This window comes from Oreochromis aureus, unplaced genomic scaffold, assembly GCF_013358895.1.
Source record: "Oreochromis aureus strain Israel breed Guangdong unplaced genomic scaffold, ZZ_aureus HiC_scaffold_373, whole genome shotgun sequence".
Taxonomy (NCBI): Eukaryota; Metazoa; Chordata; class Actinopteri; order Cichliformes; family Cichlidae; genus Oreochromis; species Oreochromis aureus.
Genome location: NW_024108921.1, coordinates 164,233 through 180,360, shown reverse-complemented (window position 1 = coordinate 180,360; position 16,128 = coordinate 164,233). Strand labels below are relative to the sequence as shown.

Sequence of the window (16,128 nt, the reverse complement as noted above, 5' to 3'; positions counted from 1 at the left end):
GCTCATGAACCTCTGTGCACAGCGTCTGCAAATCGGGGCTGTACGAAGTCACCTCATCTTTACCCAAAACTGTAAGCTGTCATCTGTGAGGCGCGAGCGGTGTTTGTTTTTATCATAATTCATGGTGGAGAATGGCTGCTCTGCTGAGTTTTGCTCTCTGTAGCCGTATGAATGGCAAACTACACTGATTAGCAGCGGCATAGGCACACATAAAATTTCTTCTGAAATTTTCGCTTTCTAGTTTCAATTGTTCTTTTAAATTTTATTAATATGGCACAAATAACAGCAGTTTTTTATAGTAAGGTATGTTGTAAGAACAACTCTATTCTAACAGGAGGACGCATCAGGCAGATCCAACTCCTGATGGAATTTACCGGATCAAACATAAAAACTTCTAAACTTTTGATATGATGAGAGTCAGTCGAGGACCTGACATGTTAAACCGTCTGAATCACAGTCTTTGAATTAGCGTTTCATCAACAATGTTGAAGGCAGCAGTGAGAAGCTCTAAAACTGAGACTCTCTGTGGGTCACTGTGGATCTTCAGTAGGGATGCACCGATACCGATACTGGTATCGGGTATCGGGGCCGATACTGTAAAATGTGTGCGTACTCGTACTCGTAAAGTTAACCGATACCATGAACCGATACTAATGTAGCCGGATGGGAATTTGGGAGTGGATACTCATAATTCCCATGGACTTAAACGCCACGGTAACATAAGGTGTTCACAGTTGATGTTATGTGATGTAACTCTACCCTGAATATAATTTGCCCTGTAATATGTCGCAAGGTAAATACAGGTAATTAGAGCAATCAAACTGTTATGTTAATCATAAAAGTATTATTTTATGGTATGTAACTCTGAAGGGAGTTAAAATATTTTCAGAGTTCTAATTTTCTGGAGGCCTGTGAAGGTAGCATAAAACGGGACCTTGCATGGGGAGATGCACGAGGTTAGCTGAACCAAAGTGAGAGACTCGGCTAGTTTTACTGAGGTTAACCAGCACAAAAGAGTGTGTGACTAGAAAGCTGACCGTGTGAGAGCTTCACAACAGAGTGTGGGTGAAGTGACTTTTTGTTTCAACGGTCGCACCACCGTGGAAAACTGTGTTTCCAGCTACGACCGCCGAGGCTAAAGGCTAGCCGGACTGCTTGGCTTCGCCAAGGAGGCAGCCGCTATGGACTGTCGGAGAGCTGGACAGTGACTCGCTAACGCTGCTGTAGCAGAGACAGCATCGGGTCCGCAGGGAGTGGATTTAGTGTGGGACTGGTGCACGGCGACCTACCGATCAGCTGAACTGTAAGTCAGACTTTTGTGCTCTTACTGGGGAGAAGAGGATTTAACTCCATCGTCCGGCGTGAGCAACAAACAGGCCTGCAACAAGTGTGAATGTGAGTGTGTGTGGGGCCCATGTGTGAATATTGTATGTTTAGTGGAGTTATATAACGTGTTTTGGAGTGTATATTAGTGAGTCACTTACCAAAAGGTGATAACATAAGTTGGGTTGTTTAATATAATTTGAAAGGGAATTATTTCATTTATACAGTGTATTTCATTTGGTTAAGGAATTGGAATATCATTTGAGTTTAAAAAAGGGATGTGTTGTACAGTATTTGTCTCTGCCCTTACGTTCAGTAAACGTTTCGTTTGGGTTAAAGAGTTGTCTGGGGTCGTTTCTTTACTACTGGTTAAGTTTAACGTGTGTGGTAGAAGTATCGGATTTTGTACTCGGTATCGGCAAGTACTCAGATCCAAGTATCGGTATCGGATCGGTTTGAAAAAATTGGTATCGTTGCATCCCTAATCTTCAGGTCTCTGATATCTTTAGTAAGAGCTGTTTCTGTGCTGTGATTGGTTTTGATCATTATTAAATTTACATAAAGAAGCAAATTCATTATGATAGAAATTACGCAATTCAGTGTTCGTAATTTTGAAAGGATTATGTAGTTTATCGATTCTCAGTTTTCAGCATCTGTGAACAAACTTCAGCCTGAGGCTGGAAAATGATCAAATCCAGAGAGTCTCCTGTGATGTGAGTGCAGAGCAGGTTTGGTCCAAGTCTCTGCTGATTGGATCCATGTTCTGGTAGGTTGAGTCTTTACATTGCACAAGTTGGAGTCCAGTTCTCATAGTGGGCTTCCTGGAAAAAAGAGAAAAGAGTTCTCCTCTGAAGGAGTACATCTTTCAGAAACATCACATCCTTATAACGCTTCCTCACCATCAGCCTTTGCGTCTGTTACCTGCTCAGGTACATAAACTGTTCTATTCATGCCGCTGACTGAAGCTACTTTTTTTTTTTCCACCAGTTGCCCTTCCTGAGATTTATCTGCCTGGAATCACCTGCAAGCCAAATGTGTAACCCACTACATGATGGAGCCACGATGTTCAGATCAGGAGTAAAAAGCACTAATAGAATAATAATAATGTCCAGTCATTGTTGGGATTAAGGCTGTAATTTCTACTGTGAATGGAAGGAGAGGAGACTGTCGCGCTGACCTAGTAGGTGTGGCTGTTACTCTTCTCTTCCTCCTCCTGCCCACTACCTGCTCTGTGCTGCTGCTTGCGCGTGGCCGCTAATTAGACCTTGTGTGCAATCTACAACTAAGCGCGGCCTGGTGCGCGCCGCTCCGCCAGGTGAGCTGAATTAGAGCAATCAAGGGCTGGCGTGCCTAGTAGACCTTAAAATGCATGCAGCAGTCATTTGACCTGAGTGCGACATACTGAGAGGACAGCAAACAAAGCACTATCTAACTAGCTAACTACCTGACTGACTGAATGAACCTGAAACTGGTCAAAAATTGAGTGAAATTCAAAGTCTGGTCTTTTTCAAGTGTGGGCACCTCACAGACAGAACACTTGACAGAGACTTTCTATTTATTTCTTTAAATAGAGTTGTATGCATGGTTAAAGCTACGACTTCACAGTAAGTTAAGTTAATATGTTGTACGAACACCAACACGGTGAGATCTGATTATTATGACTTCTCTGCTATCGGAGCTCACATGTACCCGAGGTACAGAGTAGATGACTTCATTGGTGTGACTATAGGGGGCGCTGTTTAGAAAGCCGAAGGCCTTGTCGGAAACATTCATCACAGTCCTGGAGTTGTCTTCATCCTGAAAAAGAAAACAGAGGCACAACTGATCATCAGCTGTCACATTTTCATTAATATTTCTGCTCATCAACACAAACCGGGTCAAAGAATAGACGAGTAAAGAGTCCACGCAGGCGAGTAAGGCCTCAGTCACAAAGGTCTTACAGGAAGGAAAGTGTCTGTAATAAAAACAATGGAGCCACTTTGCTGTGTTTCGTTGTCATGGTATGGTTCTTTGTGTCTGTGTTCAGCTTTCTGTGTCATAGCTTCACTCACAGGCAGTGTATTCATTAAAGATGCACTAGTGCTCTGACTCTGATCGGCTCTGACACTCAGATTTCTGTTTAATGTTCACTGTCACAACTACAGCCAATCAGATGTAGAGAGCTGGACTTTGCAAAGTGGAGTGAGAGTTAGACTAATTTAGAATCATTTAAAAATCATCTAATTAGATTTTTGTTTCCATCCATCCGGTGAAACTTAACAATAGATTTGGTGACAGACCCACCATGATCCTACCATCACCTGACTGAGGCCTCAGCTGAAGTCAGCATCTTCATTGTACACAATGTGAGTGGAACTCTTCCCACACCTGAGCTGTTGCTGTGGTTACAGCAGGAGCTGCACTTTGCTTGGCCTGCCGGTACCTGTCAGCTCAGTGTCTCTAACGTCCCTCAGAAAGCTCTTAACGTTCTTCTGGAGAAAAAGACGATGTGACTGATTAGTCTCTGTCAGATGCCACAGATCTGAAACAACTACAACATTCACCTGAGTTGGCATGTCCTGGCCAAATGTCCACTCACGAACAGCCTTATGCTCAAACATGGTGTTTGTTATGGACAAGCTGTGATTAACACAGAGGCCCAATCAAGTTCAGATCAGGCAGGCACATGACCCCTGACAGCATAGGTTCTGGGTGCAGAGGGTGGTGGAGGTTTATGTAATGATGTGAGTAGAAGAGCTTCACACTTACATCTGTGATCGCAGTATGTAATATTTCAACAAAAGGGTCTGAAAAATACCACAGAGTGTAAACTGTTAGATTTTGTTTTTTTAAGAATTGTATTGACATTCAACAATAAACCAACAAATAAAACATTTCTTTCACTGTTAGCTGTGGGAAATGTCATCATTGTAGCTCTGTGTGTGTGTTTCCTGTTTCCTCACCCTTTACTTTAGAAGATCTTTTCTTGCAGGAAATCAGCACAGCCACTGAAATGATGATGATGGTGACAGCCAGAGTCAGGCCCACAGACAGGAGAACATCTGCAGCAGTTTGAGAAGACGTTTGTGTCCCGCTGACACCACCTGAGGACACGTAGACAGCATACACACATATGGATAAGGATGTGTCATGTACTTTGAAAACTGAGATTATGTTTGAGATCAAGATACCTGATTGGCTGGCATCATCTAACACAAGGGTGATAAGATAATTAAGTGACCATTCTAATTGGCTGCTGTGTAGGAAAGTTTTACCAGTCTGTAATATTTTATCTCTCACACACGGTGGGTGGATGTACCTGTAGATGTTCTCTCAGACTGACTCTGTCCAGACTGCTCTGTGGTTCCAGTGGAAGCTGGTGAAGGTGTGAAGCTTCTGGAAATGGAGGTGAAACTTTGTGCTGTTGTTGAGACGACCGCTGAAAAAGGTCAGAGAGTCGAGTTAGATTTGTGTTGTTGGAACTGTGACCAACAAAAAGCAAAGAAGAAACAAATCAAGACTCAACTTATGAAGGGAGAATCTAAAAGAGAGATTCTTTTTGAGATGGCCAAAGAGCACCACTGAACGACACAGGAAGTCATTCTCTGTGCAACTCCTCCATCTAACACACTGTAAACATTGTAATAGTTACACCCTTTTGCACACGCTCTTTCTTACTCGTTAACGTTGCTGTCTATTTTTTTGATATTTATTTATAACCACATCTGTCACCTCTGGATATGTATTATTGCCACGGGGCGATCGTGGCTCAAAGGTTGACAGTTTGTCTTGTAATGGGAAGGTTGCTGGTTGGAGCCCCGACTCCGACAGTCTCAGAATCAGAATACTTTATTGATCCCTAGGGGAAATTATTTTTCATTACAGTGCTCCATTATAAACAAACATTAACAGAGACAGACAATACACTAACTAAGAATAGCACAATATATACGGACATATATATACATAAAAGTCACTTATTAATAAATGATGGTGGTCAGAGGGCCCGGTGGCGCCAGTGTTCAGCAGCCTCGCCTCTGTCAGTGCGCCCCAGGGCAGCTGTGGCTACAATGTAGCTGCCATCACCAGTGTGTGAATGTGTGTGTGAATGGGTGGATGACTGAACGTGCAAAGCACTTTGGGGTCCTTAGGGACTAAGTGAAGCGCTATACAAATACAGGCCATTTACCATTATTATTGCATATATTGTGCTATTGCTTATATCTTAACATATTCTATTGCTCATAGTCTAGTCTGTTTTTGTTTTGTTTTTGTGTCTATTAATGTTACTGTCCTGGAGCAACCATAACCCACACAATTTCCATAGGGATTAATAAAGTATGCTGATTCTGATTAAATGTAAAAACAAACAAACAAAAAACAAACACTGTGACTAAACTATTTTGATTTTCTTTGCAAAGAGTATTAAAATAAAAATGATAATTAGTTGGTGTAGCCTCTTCACCCTCTGTCCAAAAGCAGCTCATTCAGCTCCTTTCCTTTAAGAAAACTAAATCCTGATTGGCTGCCTCTCACTAACAGAGTGTTTGGACAGCAGATAAGGTTTCTGTGCTCAAACCTATTTGTCTGAATTGAGCACACACTACATACACTGATGTATCGTGTCACCAACACGTTACACCCACAGGAGCTTTTATGCCATCACATTTTAAATCAATCCTCTCTTTGCAGCTTTAACAGCTTCCACATTTCAATGAAGGATTTCAGAGTGTGGCTGTGGAAATCTTTGCCTATTCATCCACAACAGCATTTTGAAACTGTGATTGAGGGGTGTGGCCAAAACCTTTTGTCTATGCAGTACAGTGTGTAACCATAACTCCAGATACTGATATCATAAAGATCAAGGAGTAAAAGAAATGAATAAGAAGACAAACTTTGAAACTAAGTGCTGAGAGCAGTCTGCAGTCTGAGCTGTTGGCTCACAGGGATTACTGTACATACACTCAGCTCAGTATTAGAAACTTTGCTCATGTTTAATATGAACATCCACCACTGGAACAGGAGATATATGACAGGAAATAAGGAACAGCTGAACAGCTCCACTCTGACAACATTTGATTAATGTCAGTAAAAACTCACAGTCTGTGACAGTGACCTCAAACTCTCTGGATGAACCACTCAGGTAACATGTGTACCGTCCTGAGTCAGACTTGGTCAGCTGTGTGATGCTCACATACAGAACTCCTGAACCATATCTAATGTTGTATCTGTCTCTCTGAGCTTTGACTTTACGGGTTTCAACAAGAATGTTCTCTCCTCCACATTCTCCTCTGCAGAACATCTTTCTGTTTCCAGGTTGTTTAAAGGAACATCCGACTGTGAGAGAGCTTCCAGTTTCTTTATTGAAGTGTTTCATCTGAGCAGGATCATCGTTTCCATCCAGCAGTGCTGTTAAAGAGACAAACAATCAATAGTTACTATCTGTGCTGCAGAAGCCACTGATGCTGCTTCATAATCTCATAATCTGCACATTATTAGATTTTATTGGATTACATTATAGGCTTTATTATTCATTACTGAATAGTCAGCACAATAAACAATGAGAAAAACAATCCTTAAATATTGCACTACCAAAGTGTCCAAATTGTCAGATTGTTTTCCAGATTTGACAGTTTTATGAAGAACAAACTTCAACTTTTTTAAACCCTCAGCGGATGCCAGTGAAAACTCAAACTGTTCTTCAGAAACTAAAACTGTCAGAATTAATAATTTAAGATTCTCATTTATGCTTAGAAATATTTAATCATTTGTATGCTGATAAAAATCATATCCTTATGAGGTCTGAGAAGATTCTGTGTGCACTTGTGTACCATGAGATGAGAAGAAGCAGCCTTGACGTTATAATTTCCATTAAAGCTGTAGAGACCCGACTGTCTTGTTCGTTATCTCAAAGTGTGAGACTTCACACCTTTAAATGTTCGACTGAGACGTGACCTGTTGCAAGTTCCTGTTCTTATCGTTTAGCAAGACATTTACTTCTGCTTGTCTGCATACAGTTTAAGTTCATTGAAAGGTCGTGTGTCTATGTATGGTATAGCTGGAAACACACACACACACACACACACACACAGAATACAGACACTGATGTTGTTCAGAGATGCCTGCTTAAGGATGCCACGTGTAATTGTAATTGCATATTCACGAATGATTGCTTGCCGATAATAAAAGGGCTGTAGCAGAGGAATCAGTCGAAGTTGGTTGAGTTCAGGTGAAGGAATCTTTCCTCAACTTTGACTGACTTCCCTCATGAGCCACAAAGACAAAGAGCTCTGTCTTGTTCTGTTTTGTCGTGCAGTTTGTTGGTCTTGTGTTCCAGCGGGGTTTGTGCCTAGATAAACCCAACAGAAACTAAACATTTCCACAGCTGAAACAGAAACTCACCTTCAGCAACAAAGACTCCAAACCGTTCGTATGAAGCTGATGATGAAGATCCACCCAAACCACAGCTGTACTGTCCAGAGTCAGACTCAGTCAGCTTTGAGATGCTCACAGATAAAACATAAACTGTTGATTCTCTTTTATATTCAATGCTGTATCTGCCTGTTTGAGCTCTGACATCAGTTGTTTTAATGAGAATGTTTTCTCCTTCACAATCTTCTCTGCAGAACATCTTCCATGTTCCTGATGATTGAAAAACAAGAGGAACTGTAACATTTCCTCCAATGACTCCGTAGGAAAGAATCTGAGCATTGGTGACTTCAGGGTTTCCATCCTGCAGAGCTGTTGGAAACATGAACCATCAATAGTTACTGTTTGTACTTCCTGTAAGAAGCTGCAGTCTGATCACAGCATCCACACACAGACATAGAAGCTGTGAAGAAACAAAGTTTTAGTTTTTAGTTTTTTAAGGATGAATCATCTTACAGACGAACCAAAAGTTAAGAAAAATGTTTTTGTTTTATTTCAACAATTTACTGAAAATAGAAAGTATAGAGATGACCCTGATGAAGACTTTGCCTCGATACACATTGGCCGGTTTTGTTCGTTTAACTGCTTTAACCTTTGACAGAGTGCCTCAGCAGTTTCACTTTTTCTTTAACATTTTACACACACACACACACACACACACACACACACACACACACACACACACACACACACACACACACACTCAGCCTTGTCCGTCACTGTGGTCGAGTGAGCCCTCATCTAGGAAGTTGTGGTTAAAACCGCAGCAGCTTGAATTTTGTTATTCCTCTATTACTGGTATTATGGGATGGATGCTTAGCAATGAAAAATGCATTGGAAGAAATTTTACTGTCAAAAAATTAGAAGCTACTTTTTTTGATAAGATGAAACCATTACTTTATTTACTCATAACACTTTGTTTTACTTATAGCATGACATAAGCAGTAAATCTCCACACTTCTCTACACATGATAGAAAAATCTGACGTAAGGGCGATCAAATTAAAGGAAAGAAAGAGAAACAGAGGAAGATTATAATAAAAAGTCCTAAATCTTAAAGGTTAAAGGCAATCTTAAAACAGGCCAGTTAAAAAGCAGGAGTGCCTGCTGACAAGCACATAGAAACCATCATGTAGCTGACAAATACAACTTTAGTTTTTTATTTTTTTGTCAGGGATCAGTTACAGTCACATGAGATGTCGGCATCTGCCCGGCTAATGTTTTTCTCACCAAAGTTTCCCACTAAAATATTTTAGCTGTCAACTTAAGAAAGCAGAATAAATTTGGACCTGAACGAAGAAGAAAATAACAAACTAGAACAGGGAGGCTAAGCTTTAGTCTACAGGTCAATAAAAATCTAAACACAGGCAAGAACTCAAATAACTCAACAAGAACTGAAAATACTCTAAAATACTAGAATGAAGCTGAACCAAAAAAAAAAAAACAACTAACAATAATTAAAACAAACCGTAGAATAACAATAAAAACCTAAACAGAAATCCAAATTCACACACTGAATAAGAATTAAACCTCAAACTTAACACAAACTCTGAGGATTGTAATAAAAGAAAGAAAAAGTTTTTTGGTTGTTGGCAGCAGAAGGAGGTTTGTGTCTGAGCAGTTTGCAACCAGAGTCAGAAATGAAGAAGCGTCCATGAAAGTGACTCATAGCTGACTCTGATCATCATGTTTAACAATAGAAAGAAACATGTTGGAAGAATGAGAGTGACAGAAAGAAAAAGTGAATGTACTCACAAAGGAAGAAGAAGCAGATCAGAGTGTGATGGACTTTCATGATGAGGCTCTGATGGTTTACTGCTGCCTCTCTTCTTCTTCACTGGAAACCAGGAACTTGTGACGCCTCACTTCTCTAACTGAAGGAGTCCCTCCTCCAAACACACAGCACACACCTCCACACTCCTCCCCTCTGCATCACGCTTTTTTCTTTTCTTCCTTTGTTTCCTGCTTCCTTGTGTCCTCTGTGTGAAGGAATTCTCATTAAACTGTGATCAAACTTTCTGTGTGCAACAAAAAAATACAACACGTTCTTGTTGCTGCTGTGAATTATATTTAACAGTCCTGAATATTAAAGTAACCATAGACACTGTTATGATCATCCAACATCTGAGATCATTACATACAGAGTACAGTGTAACAAAGCACTTTATGAAGCAGCTCGACTCCTCTCTCCTCATGTGTCTCCCTCAGCTTATCGCTTATCGCTGATAGGAGGAAATAAGACCCAAAACGAGGATGTGATTAAAACTATCAACCATGTTGAAACTGAGAAATGAGAAAGCGGTTTGAGCAGCAGGACCCGAGGCCTAGTGTAAATCCTGGTTTTCACAGAGCATCCTGCGTTATAAAAGGTTGTAAAAGGTTCTCACTGACAAAATTCGGTAAAAACTCAGTGGAATTGTTTTTTTGGAGTTTATTTTTTGCAGAATAAGTCATTTTTTTCATATTTCATAATGAATTTGCCAACAGTGAGTGTGAGTTTTAGGAGGTATTCCATACCACCTTAAAAGTCGTTGGCAGCTGCTGGTTGCCTTTGAGTGAAATTAGCTTCTTTTTTCTCAGTAAGGTCTTTCTCTGCAGTTATTTTTCTGACCTGTAAGATTCACATTGTGTTACTTTGTGACTTTAAAAAAAAATGGACAAAGATGGACAAATCTTGCACCCAGCCGTTCGTGAATTGGATGTCGGCCTCCAGGGATTTATAATTCTTAAACTGGTTTGCTGTGTATGCGCTGACTCCACAGACAAGGTATGCAAAGATCGGGATAGGACAAAGGCGGTAGGTCGTCTGGGTTTCCACTCCGCTTCCTTATTTCATACGGGTCCACATTACCGATGCACGCAATTTTTTGAAAGTACTGTCTCTTGGCGTCTGGGCGCAATCGGTCGCGATACAGCCCTTTGTCTGTGGAGTCAGCGCATACACAGCAAACCAGTTTAAGAATTATGCTTATTATTATTAATAAGAACCTTCAGACTCTGCAGCTGCATAATAAAAGCCTGTAAGATAAAATTAGTGCACACACATAAGGTAAATGTACACCAATATTCCAATGACAGGTGTGTGATTCATCTGGAAGTTATGTGCGGATTAGTGTACAATGAGAGCAATTTAGTATGTTTTTAGAGGCCCATGAGCAGTGTTGGTGCCCAGTCTGGATTTGTTACATCCATTTCATATGCTGGTTTGCCTGCAATAATGCTAAATCATAAGCTACTCAGTCGACATGATGACATGACGTGGTTCTGCAGCATCACACATTAGCATGTTTTATCTCATTATCTATGACCTCAGCACATTGAAAATAACACTAAAAGCATTTTAATAGTGATATGAATTAATTTAGAACTCACCGGAAAGAAGATGCGGAGACCAAACCAACAAAAAGTTGGGGATTGCACAGAACTCGATCCGCTCGTCTCACCGCTGCAATGCAAGCCTGACGTCTTTGTTTAGTAATATCGGATACATGGGATCCCTCACGTTGCCTCCAGGATGGAAAACGATGAAAAGAGAGCCCATTATCCAGCTTCTTGCCTTCACGATCGTGTGATCAAACGTTGCAACTGATAACACAACACGTACGAACCATAGCTGAAGCTGTATCCTGTGTCTAGCCTACTGTCATGGCGGAAGGGGGCGTGGCCCACCTCCAGTGACATCACGCTCCAAAGCCCTATGACATGCCTACATGAGCCAGCTGTTCCTGGACTAGTCTCGATGAGTGACACTGTGTTAAAGATGTAATGTACAACAAAGAAGAGCGAGCATTGATGAGCAGCAGACTAAATGTTAAATGGACTGATTCTCATAGAGCGCTTTCTACTCTCCCGGAGAAAGCGCTCTATGCAACATACCACATTCACCCAATCTCACAAGCACTGTCTCTAAACCGAGTGTTTTTCTAGTGACATTCACACTCTGATGGATGCATCGGAGAGCAACTTGGGGTTAGCATCTTGCCATCTTGTTCAAAGAAGAGGAGACGCTGCTCAGCGAGAAACACGGCCTGTGTCTGCCATCAAATTCAAAATGAGCTCACAGTTTTCTTAAAATGGTTCATTTTCTCAGTTTAAACATTTTATATGTTTTCTATGTTCTATTCTGAATAAAAATACAGAACAAAATAAATAAAACAGAATTATTTGATATAATGAATAAAATATGTGTTTATGACGTTTACAAATCATTAAATTCTGTTTTAATTCAGACTTTATGAATAAGAACGTCACCGCTCAATGAATCAGGATACTTTATTAATGCCTGAGGATTCTGTAAACATAACATATTTACTATAAGAAAGACAGAAGAAAAATGCAGACTCATTTCAGCACATGGAAGCTGAAGGCTGGTTTCTCTTGTGTAACTACAATTTACACAACACTGTGGTTAAGGAATCCCATGGTGTTGAAGCTCAGTGTGGGTTTCAGATGAAATGAAAATAGCAGAAGCATCAAAGTTCCTTTTACACGATTATGAGGGAAAAAAATGTTTCTGAGTTCCCCTCAGAGCAGGGAGCTCAAACACTGGCAGCCCAGATATTGACCTGATGAAATATAACACAGTTTGGTCCCTGAAGTGACTTTTTTGTTTGTTTTTGAGTGAAATGTTAAAATAAGTTCTATAAAAAGCCAAAAATGTTTTAATATGAGCAGAGAGCACAAACATGCTGAGTTTAGTTCAGTGAGAGTCACAAACTCATGTGAACACTTTTTTATTTTGTTACATATGAACAAAATTACAGCAGAGGTGCTGCCAGGTGTCTGGACAGAAAGAGAGGAGCGATGTGTTTATTTGGTAGCTCAGTGAAAGATTTCAGTTATGAGTGAGAGAAAAATGTGAAGTTTGCAGTTTTGTCTTGTTATACAATATTTGAAATGAAAAAAAATAAAACACCAAATTTTCTGAAATATTAGTGGGTGTTTTCTTGTTTTTTTGTTTGTCTTGTCCTACTTGAACACCAAAGTGGCCGTCCAATGAGAGGAGAGCTCATTTACATTTGAGACCCAGGATCAGCAGGATCGGTCCCATCACAGCAACAGGGAAGCTCCCCATGAAAATATTAGTGATCTAGAAACAGGCAGATTAGTAACATAAAGCATAATACAGTTCTACAGATATGATTTCATTGTTATATCATCATAAATATCATGTTGTGGCTAAACTACCTGGATAACATCAATTCTTTATTTGTCCTGCTAAAGCATCTCATTCAGATTAAAATCTCTTTGACAACAAATAAAAACACAAGTGAAGAAACAAATTCAGCAACACGCAAACAAATGAACACAACATCCAGATTCTATTCAATAACATATCAAGAACGAGAGCAAAAGCAGTCACACTGACAAAGGCAAGAATTTCCTTGATTCATGTTCCTGCTGTTAAACTCCTTCAGAGGAACCTCACAGTGTCGGCTCCTGTACATTATTCCAGGAAAATGGGAGAGCATATTCACAAGCCTTCATACTTCTGTTCCGACTCTGGAGGCGAGTATTTGTAAATGACAGTTTATTGTTTTACAAAAAAAACTGCTTGTTTTGCTGATTAGGATGTACAGTTATTGACTTGGATCTTTGTGAGTGGTTGAACATTATGTTTGATTCATTTAATCTCGACACTCCTCCCTTAGACATCTACAGCTGTAGATGTAGGGAGAGTCTTTTTATTGAGTAAGTAACTTAAGTTATTAAGTTCTAAAGTTGTTTCTAATCCGACTTGATGTTTAGTAAAAGGAGTTTTTCAGAAGATCAACCACCCATAAAATGTATTGGACTTCAGAAAGTTTCAGCACCACAATCTTCTCTGTACTTTTAAAATTATTTTGTTTTGCTACCTTGAAAGGTGACTCACTAATTTCATGTTTCTGATCATTGTTTAAATTCCTGTACAGTCTGGGATCATCTAGGGAAAACAAAACCCAATATGTCTGCTAATATGACAGCTACATGAATTCTTCACAAATGTGCAAAAACTAGCTTGACCAGCTTTATGACTGGACGCTAGTCTGACTCACTGCGTCATCTTTTTAGAGGTCATCTTTTTTTGGCTTGGCCTTTAACCCAGAATAGAAATATTAATTTTATTTGATTTTTATTGTCTTTTTGATGTCATGTTCATGTTCAGCTCTGAATCTGGAGAGTCTGGTCAGTGATTTGTGAGTGTGGAGTAGATTTGGTCCAGGTCTCTGGTGGCTCCATTAAGGTTCTGGTAGTTTGAGGCTTTACATGTAGAAACTGGAGTAAAGTTCTTAAAGTGCACTTTCTAAAAAAACAGACAAATATTTATTATTAATTATACAATCTGAATCTTTTCCAGAACATTTACACAGACGCTGAAAGCAGCTTCATTTAATCTATTTAGAGAGTCGTGGCAGCAACAGTGAAGATGACCTGCAGTTAAGGACAGCAGATGATCTCTGGCATCCTACGTACTCGAGACACGGAGGAGACAACTTCATCGGTGTTACTACAGGAGGCGTTCTTGGGAGAGACACGGGCCTTGTTAAGAAAACTCAGTGCACTATGGGTGGGTTTGTTTGAGTTGTCTGTAGCCTGAAAAAAGAGAAAAGAAGCCAAAGAACAGAAGTCAAAACAGGAGAAATCTGCTCTCTCTTTCTAGTCCCTGTCAGGACTCTTGCTGCAGCATTTTGGATTAACTGAAGGCTTTCAGGGAGTTTTTAGGACATCCTGATAATAATGAATTACAATTACAATTCCAGCCTGGAAGTAATAAATGCATGAACTAGTTTTTCAGTGTCACTCTGAGACAGGATATTTCTAATGTGTGTGTGTGTGTGTGTGTGTGTGTGTGTGTGTGTGTGTGTGTGTGTGTGTGTGTGTGCATGCATATGTGTGAAAGCCCTGAAACACCAGCAAAGTGCAGCATGATGAAACCCGGAAACCAAACATTCAAACAACGGTTAACACACTAGTGTAGATCACAGCAGGCAGTGTGGACAATTGTCCTGAGAGAACAGCTGGACCCCCATCAAGATCACCCGAATCACAGGAATTCAAACATCATAGAAAACAAAGAGGGTTGATGAGATGATGAGAAATCATGAGACCCAGTTTCTTGCAAATATAGCCAAGACCAAGAAGCCGGGAACACCAGTGTGCTGTGTGAGAAACATGGATGAAAGTCTGCACCAGTGTCCAGAGCCTCCCACTACCACCACCACCAGCCACCAGCGGCCCAAAACCAAAGGTGCACTACAACCAGTCACACAAGCCGCCCACCCAGGCTCCACACCCCTAGACCCCCATCAGCTCCGGAGGCGAGAGACACGCACCCCAAACCAGAGGGCCATGCACAGCGATAGGGCAGTGGGCCTGCAGGAAGGACCCCAGGACTGCACTACGCAGGGGGGCAGATCAAGTGAAAGAGAAGGGAAGAGAGCGAAGCCAGAAAGAACCAGCAGGATCAGCCCGCTCTCGCTCCTCTCCATGTCCAACTGCTCCACATATCCAGGGCCACTTCCACCCCACCCACAGCCAAGAGCCAATACACGACAGAGGAAAAACAGCCCCCTGCATGACTGCCAAGGTATCCACCCCTAACATGGCAAACCACCCCTCATACATACACCAAGGGCGACACACAGGACCAACCCACACCTCTGACAACCACTGCAGGCCAGACACCCCGAGTATGATATTCAAACTGAGTGAATATCACCCATAGATCTTTTTTTTTTTTTTTTGAAGAAAAAAATAATTAATTGGATAAATAATTATACATTATATATACAGACACCATGTAGATGTAAAGGAAGGTTGGAGATTGGCCTATGATTAATTTGGACAGTAGGGTCAAGAAATAGCTTTTTAAGTAAAGGTTTAACTACAGCCAGCTTGAAGGCCTGTGGTACATAGCCGATTATTAGAGATAGGTTGATCATATTTAAGATCGAAGAATTAATTAATGGCAGGACTTCTTTGAGCAGTTTTGTAGGAATGGGGTCTAAAAGACACGTTGATGGTTTGGAGGAAGTAATTATTGAAGTTAACTCAGAAAGATCAATTGGAGAAAAAGAGTCTAACTTAACATCAATGGTACTAAAAGTAGCTGTAGATAATATTACATCTGTGGGATGATTATTGGTAATTTTTTCTCTAATGATAAAAATGTTATTTGTGAAGAAATTCGTGATGTTAACGTTAAAACCTTTCTTGTTTTGAGTTTTCTTCACTGGACTCTTGAACAGTTTAAAAGATTAAAAGTTCCTTAAACTCACCTCTGTGACATCAGCATACTGTGTTTCCACAGGAACATCTGAAAAAAGCACAAAGGTGAGTTTAAACTATTACAGGTGAAAGGACAGGTGCAACTGGTCACTGCAAACAAATCCTGATGTCTGGAAATGTTCATCTGCTC

General features: G+C 40.5%; 1 protein-coding gene across 3 annotated transcripts; it reads right to left on the bottom strand.

Moving 5' to 3' along the window:
- Positions 1-1,843: 1,843 nt before the first annotated feature.
- LOC116326144 (polymeric immunoglobulin receptor-like) lies at positions 1,844-11,163 on the bottom strand. Of its 3 annotated transcripts, XM_039607765.1 has the most exons (9): positions 11,103-11,163; positions 9,486-9,709; positions 7,705-8,043; positions 6,403-6,711; positions 4,622-4,741; positions 4,266-4,406; positions 4,072-4,109; positions 3,013-3,120; positions 1,844-2,144 (listed from the first exon to the last, which is right to left on the bottom strand). In XM_039607765.1, the coding sequence occupies exons 2-9, from the start codon at positions 9,523-9,525 to the stop codon at positions 2,103-2,105; spliced, it is 1,137 nt and encodes a 378-aa protein (XP_039463699.1). In that variant the 5' UTR covers positions 9,526-9,709; positions 11,103-11,163; the 3' UTR covers positions 1,844-2,102. The 3 variants fall into 3 exon arrangements, with proteins under 3 accessions (XP_039463699.1, XP_039463698.1, XP_039463700.1); XM_039607764.1 differs by having other exon boundaries at positions 1,844-3,120; positions 9,486-9,748; positions 11,103-11,138; XM_039607766.1 differs by lacking the exon at positions 11,103-11,163 and having other exon boundaries at positions 1,844-3,120; positions 7,705-7,944; positions 9,486-9,591.
- Positions 11,164-16,128: the final 4,965 nt, after the last annotated feature.

Bases quoted from the DNA above. Each gene is read 5' to 3' on its own strand.
- LOC116326144 (XM_039607764.1), bottom strand. From the start codon at position 9,525: ATGAAAGTCCATCACACTCTGATCTGCTTCTTCTTCCTTT. The intron at 4,407-4,621 runs GTACATCCACCC...ACGTGTCCTCAG, and splicing joins GTCTGAGAGAACATCTACAG to GTGGTGTCAGCGGGACACAA. The intron at 3,121-4,071 runs GTAAGTGTGAAG...TTTCTTTTTCAG, and splicing joins TACATACTGCGATCACAGAT to GATGAAGACAACTCCAGGAC.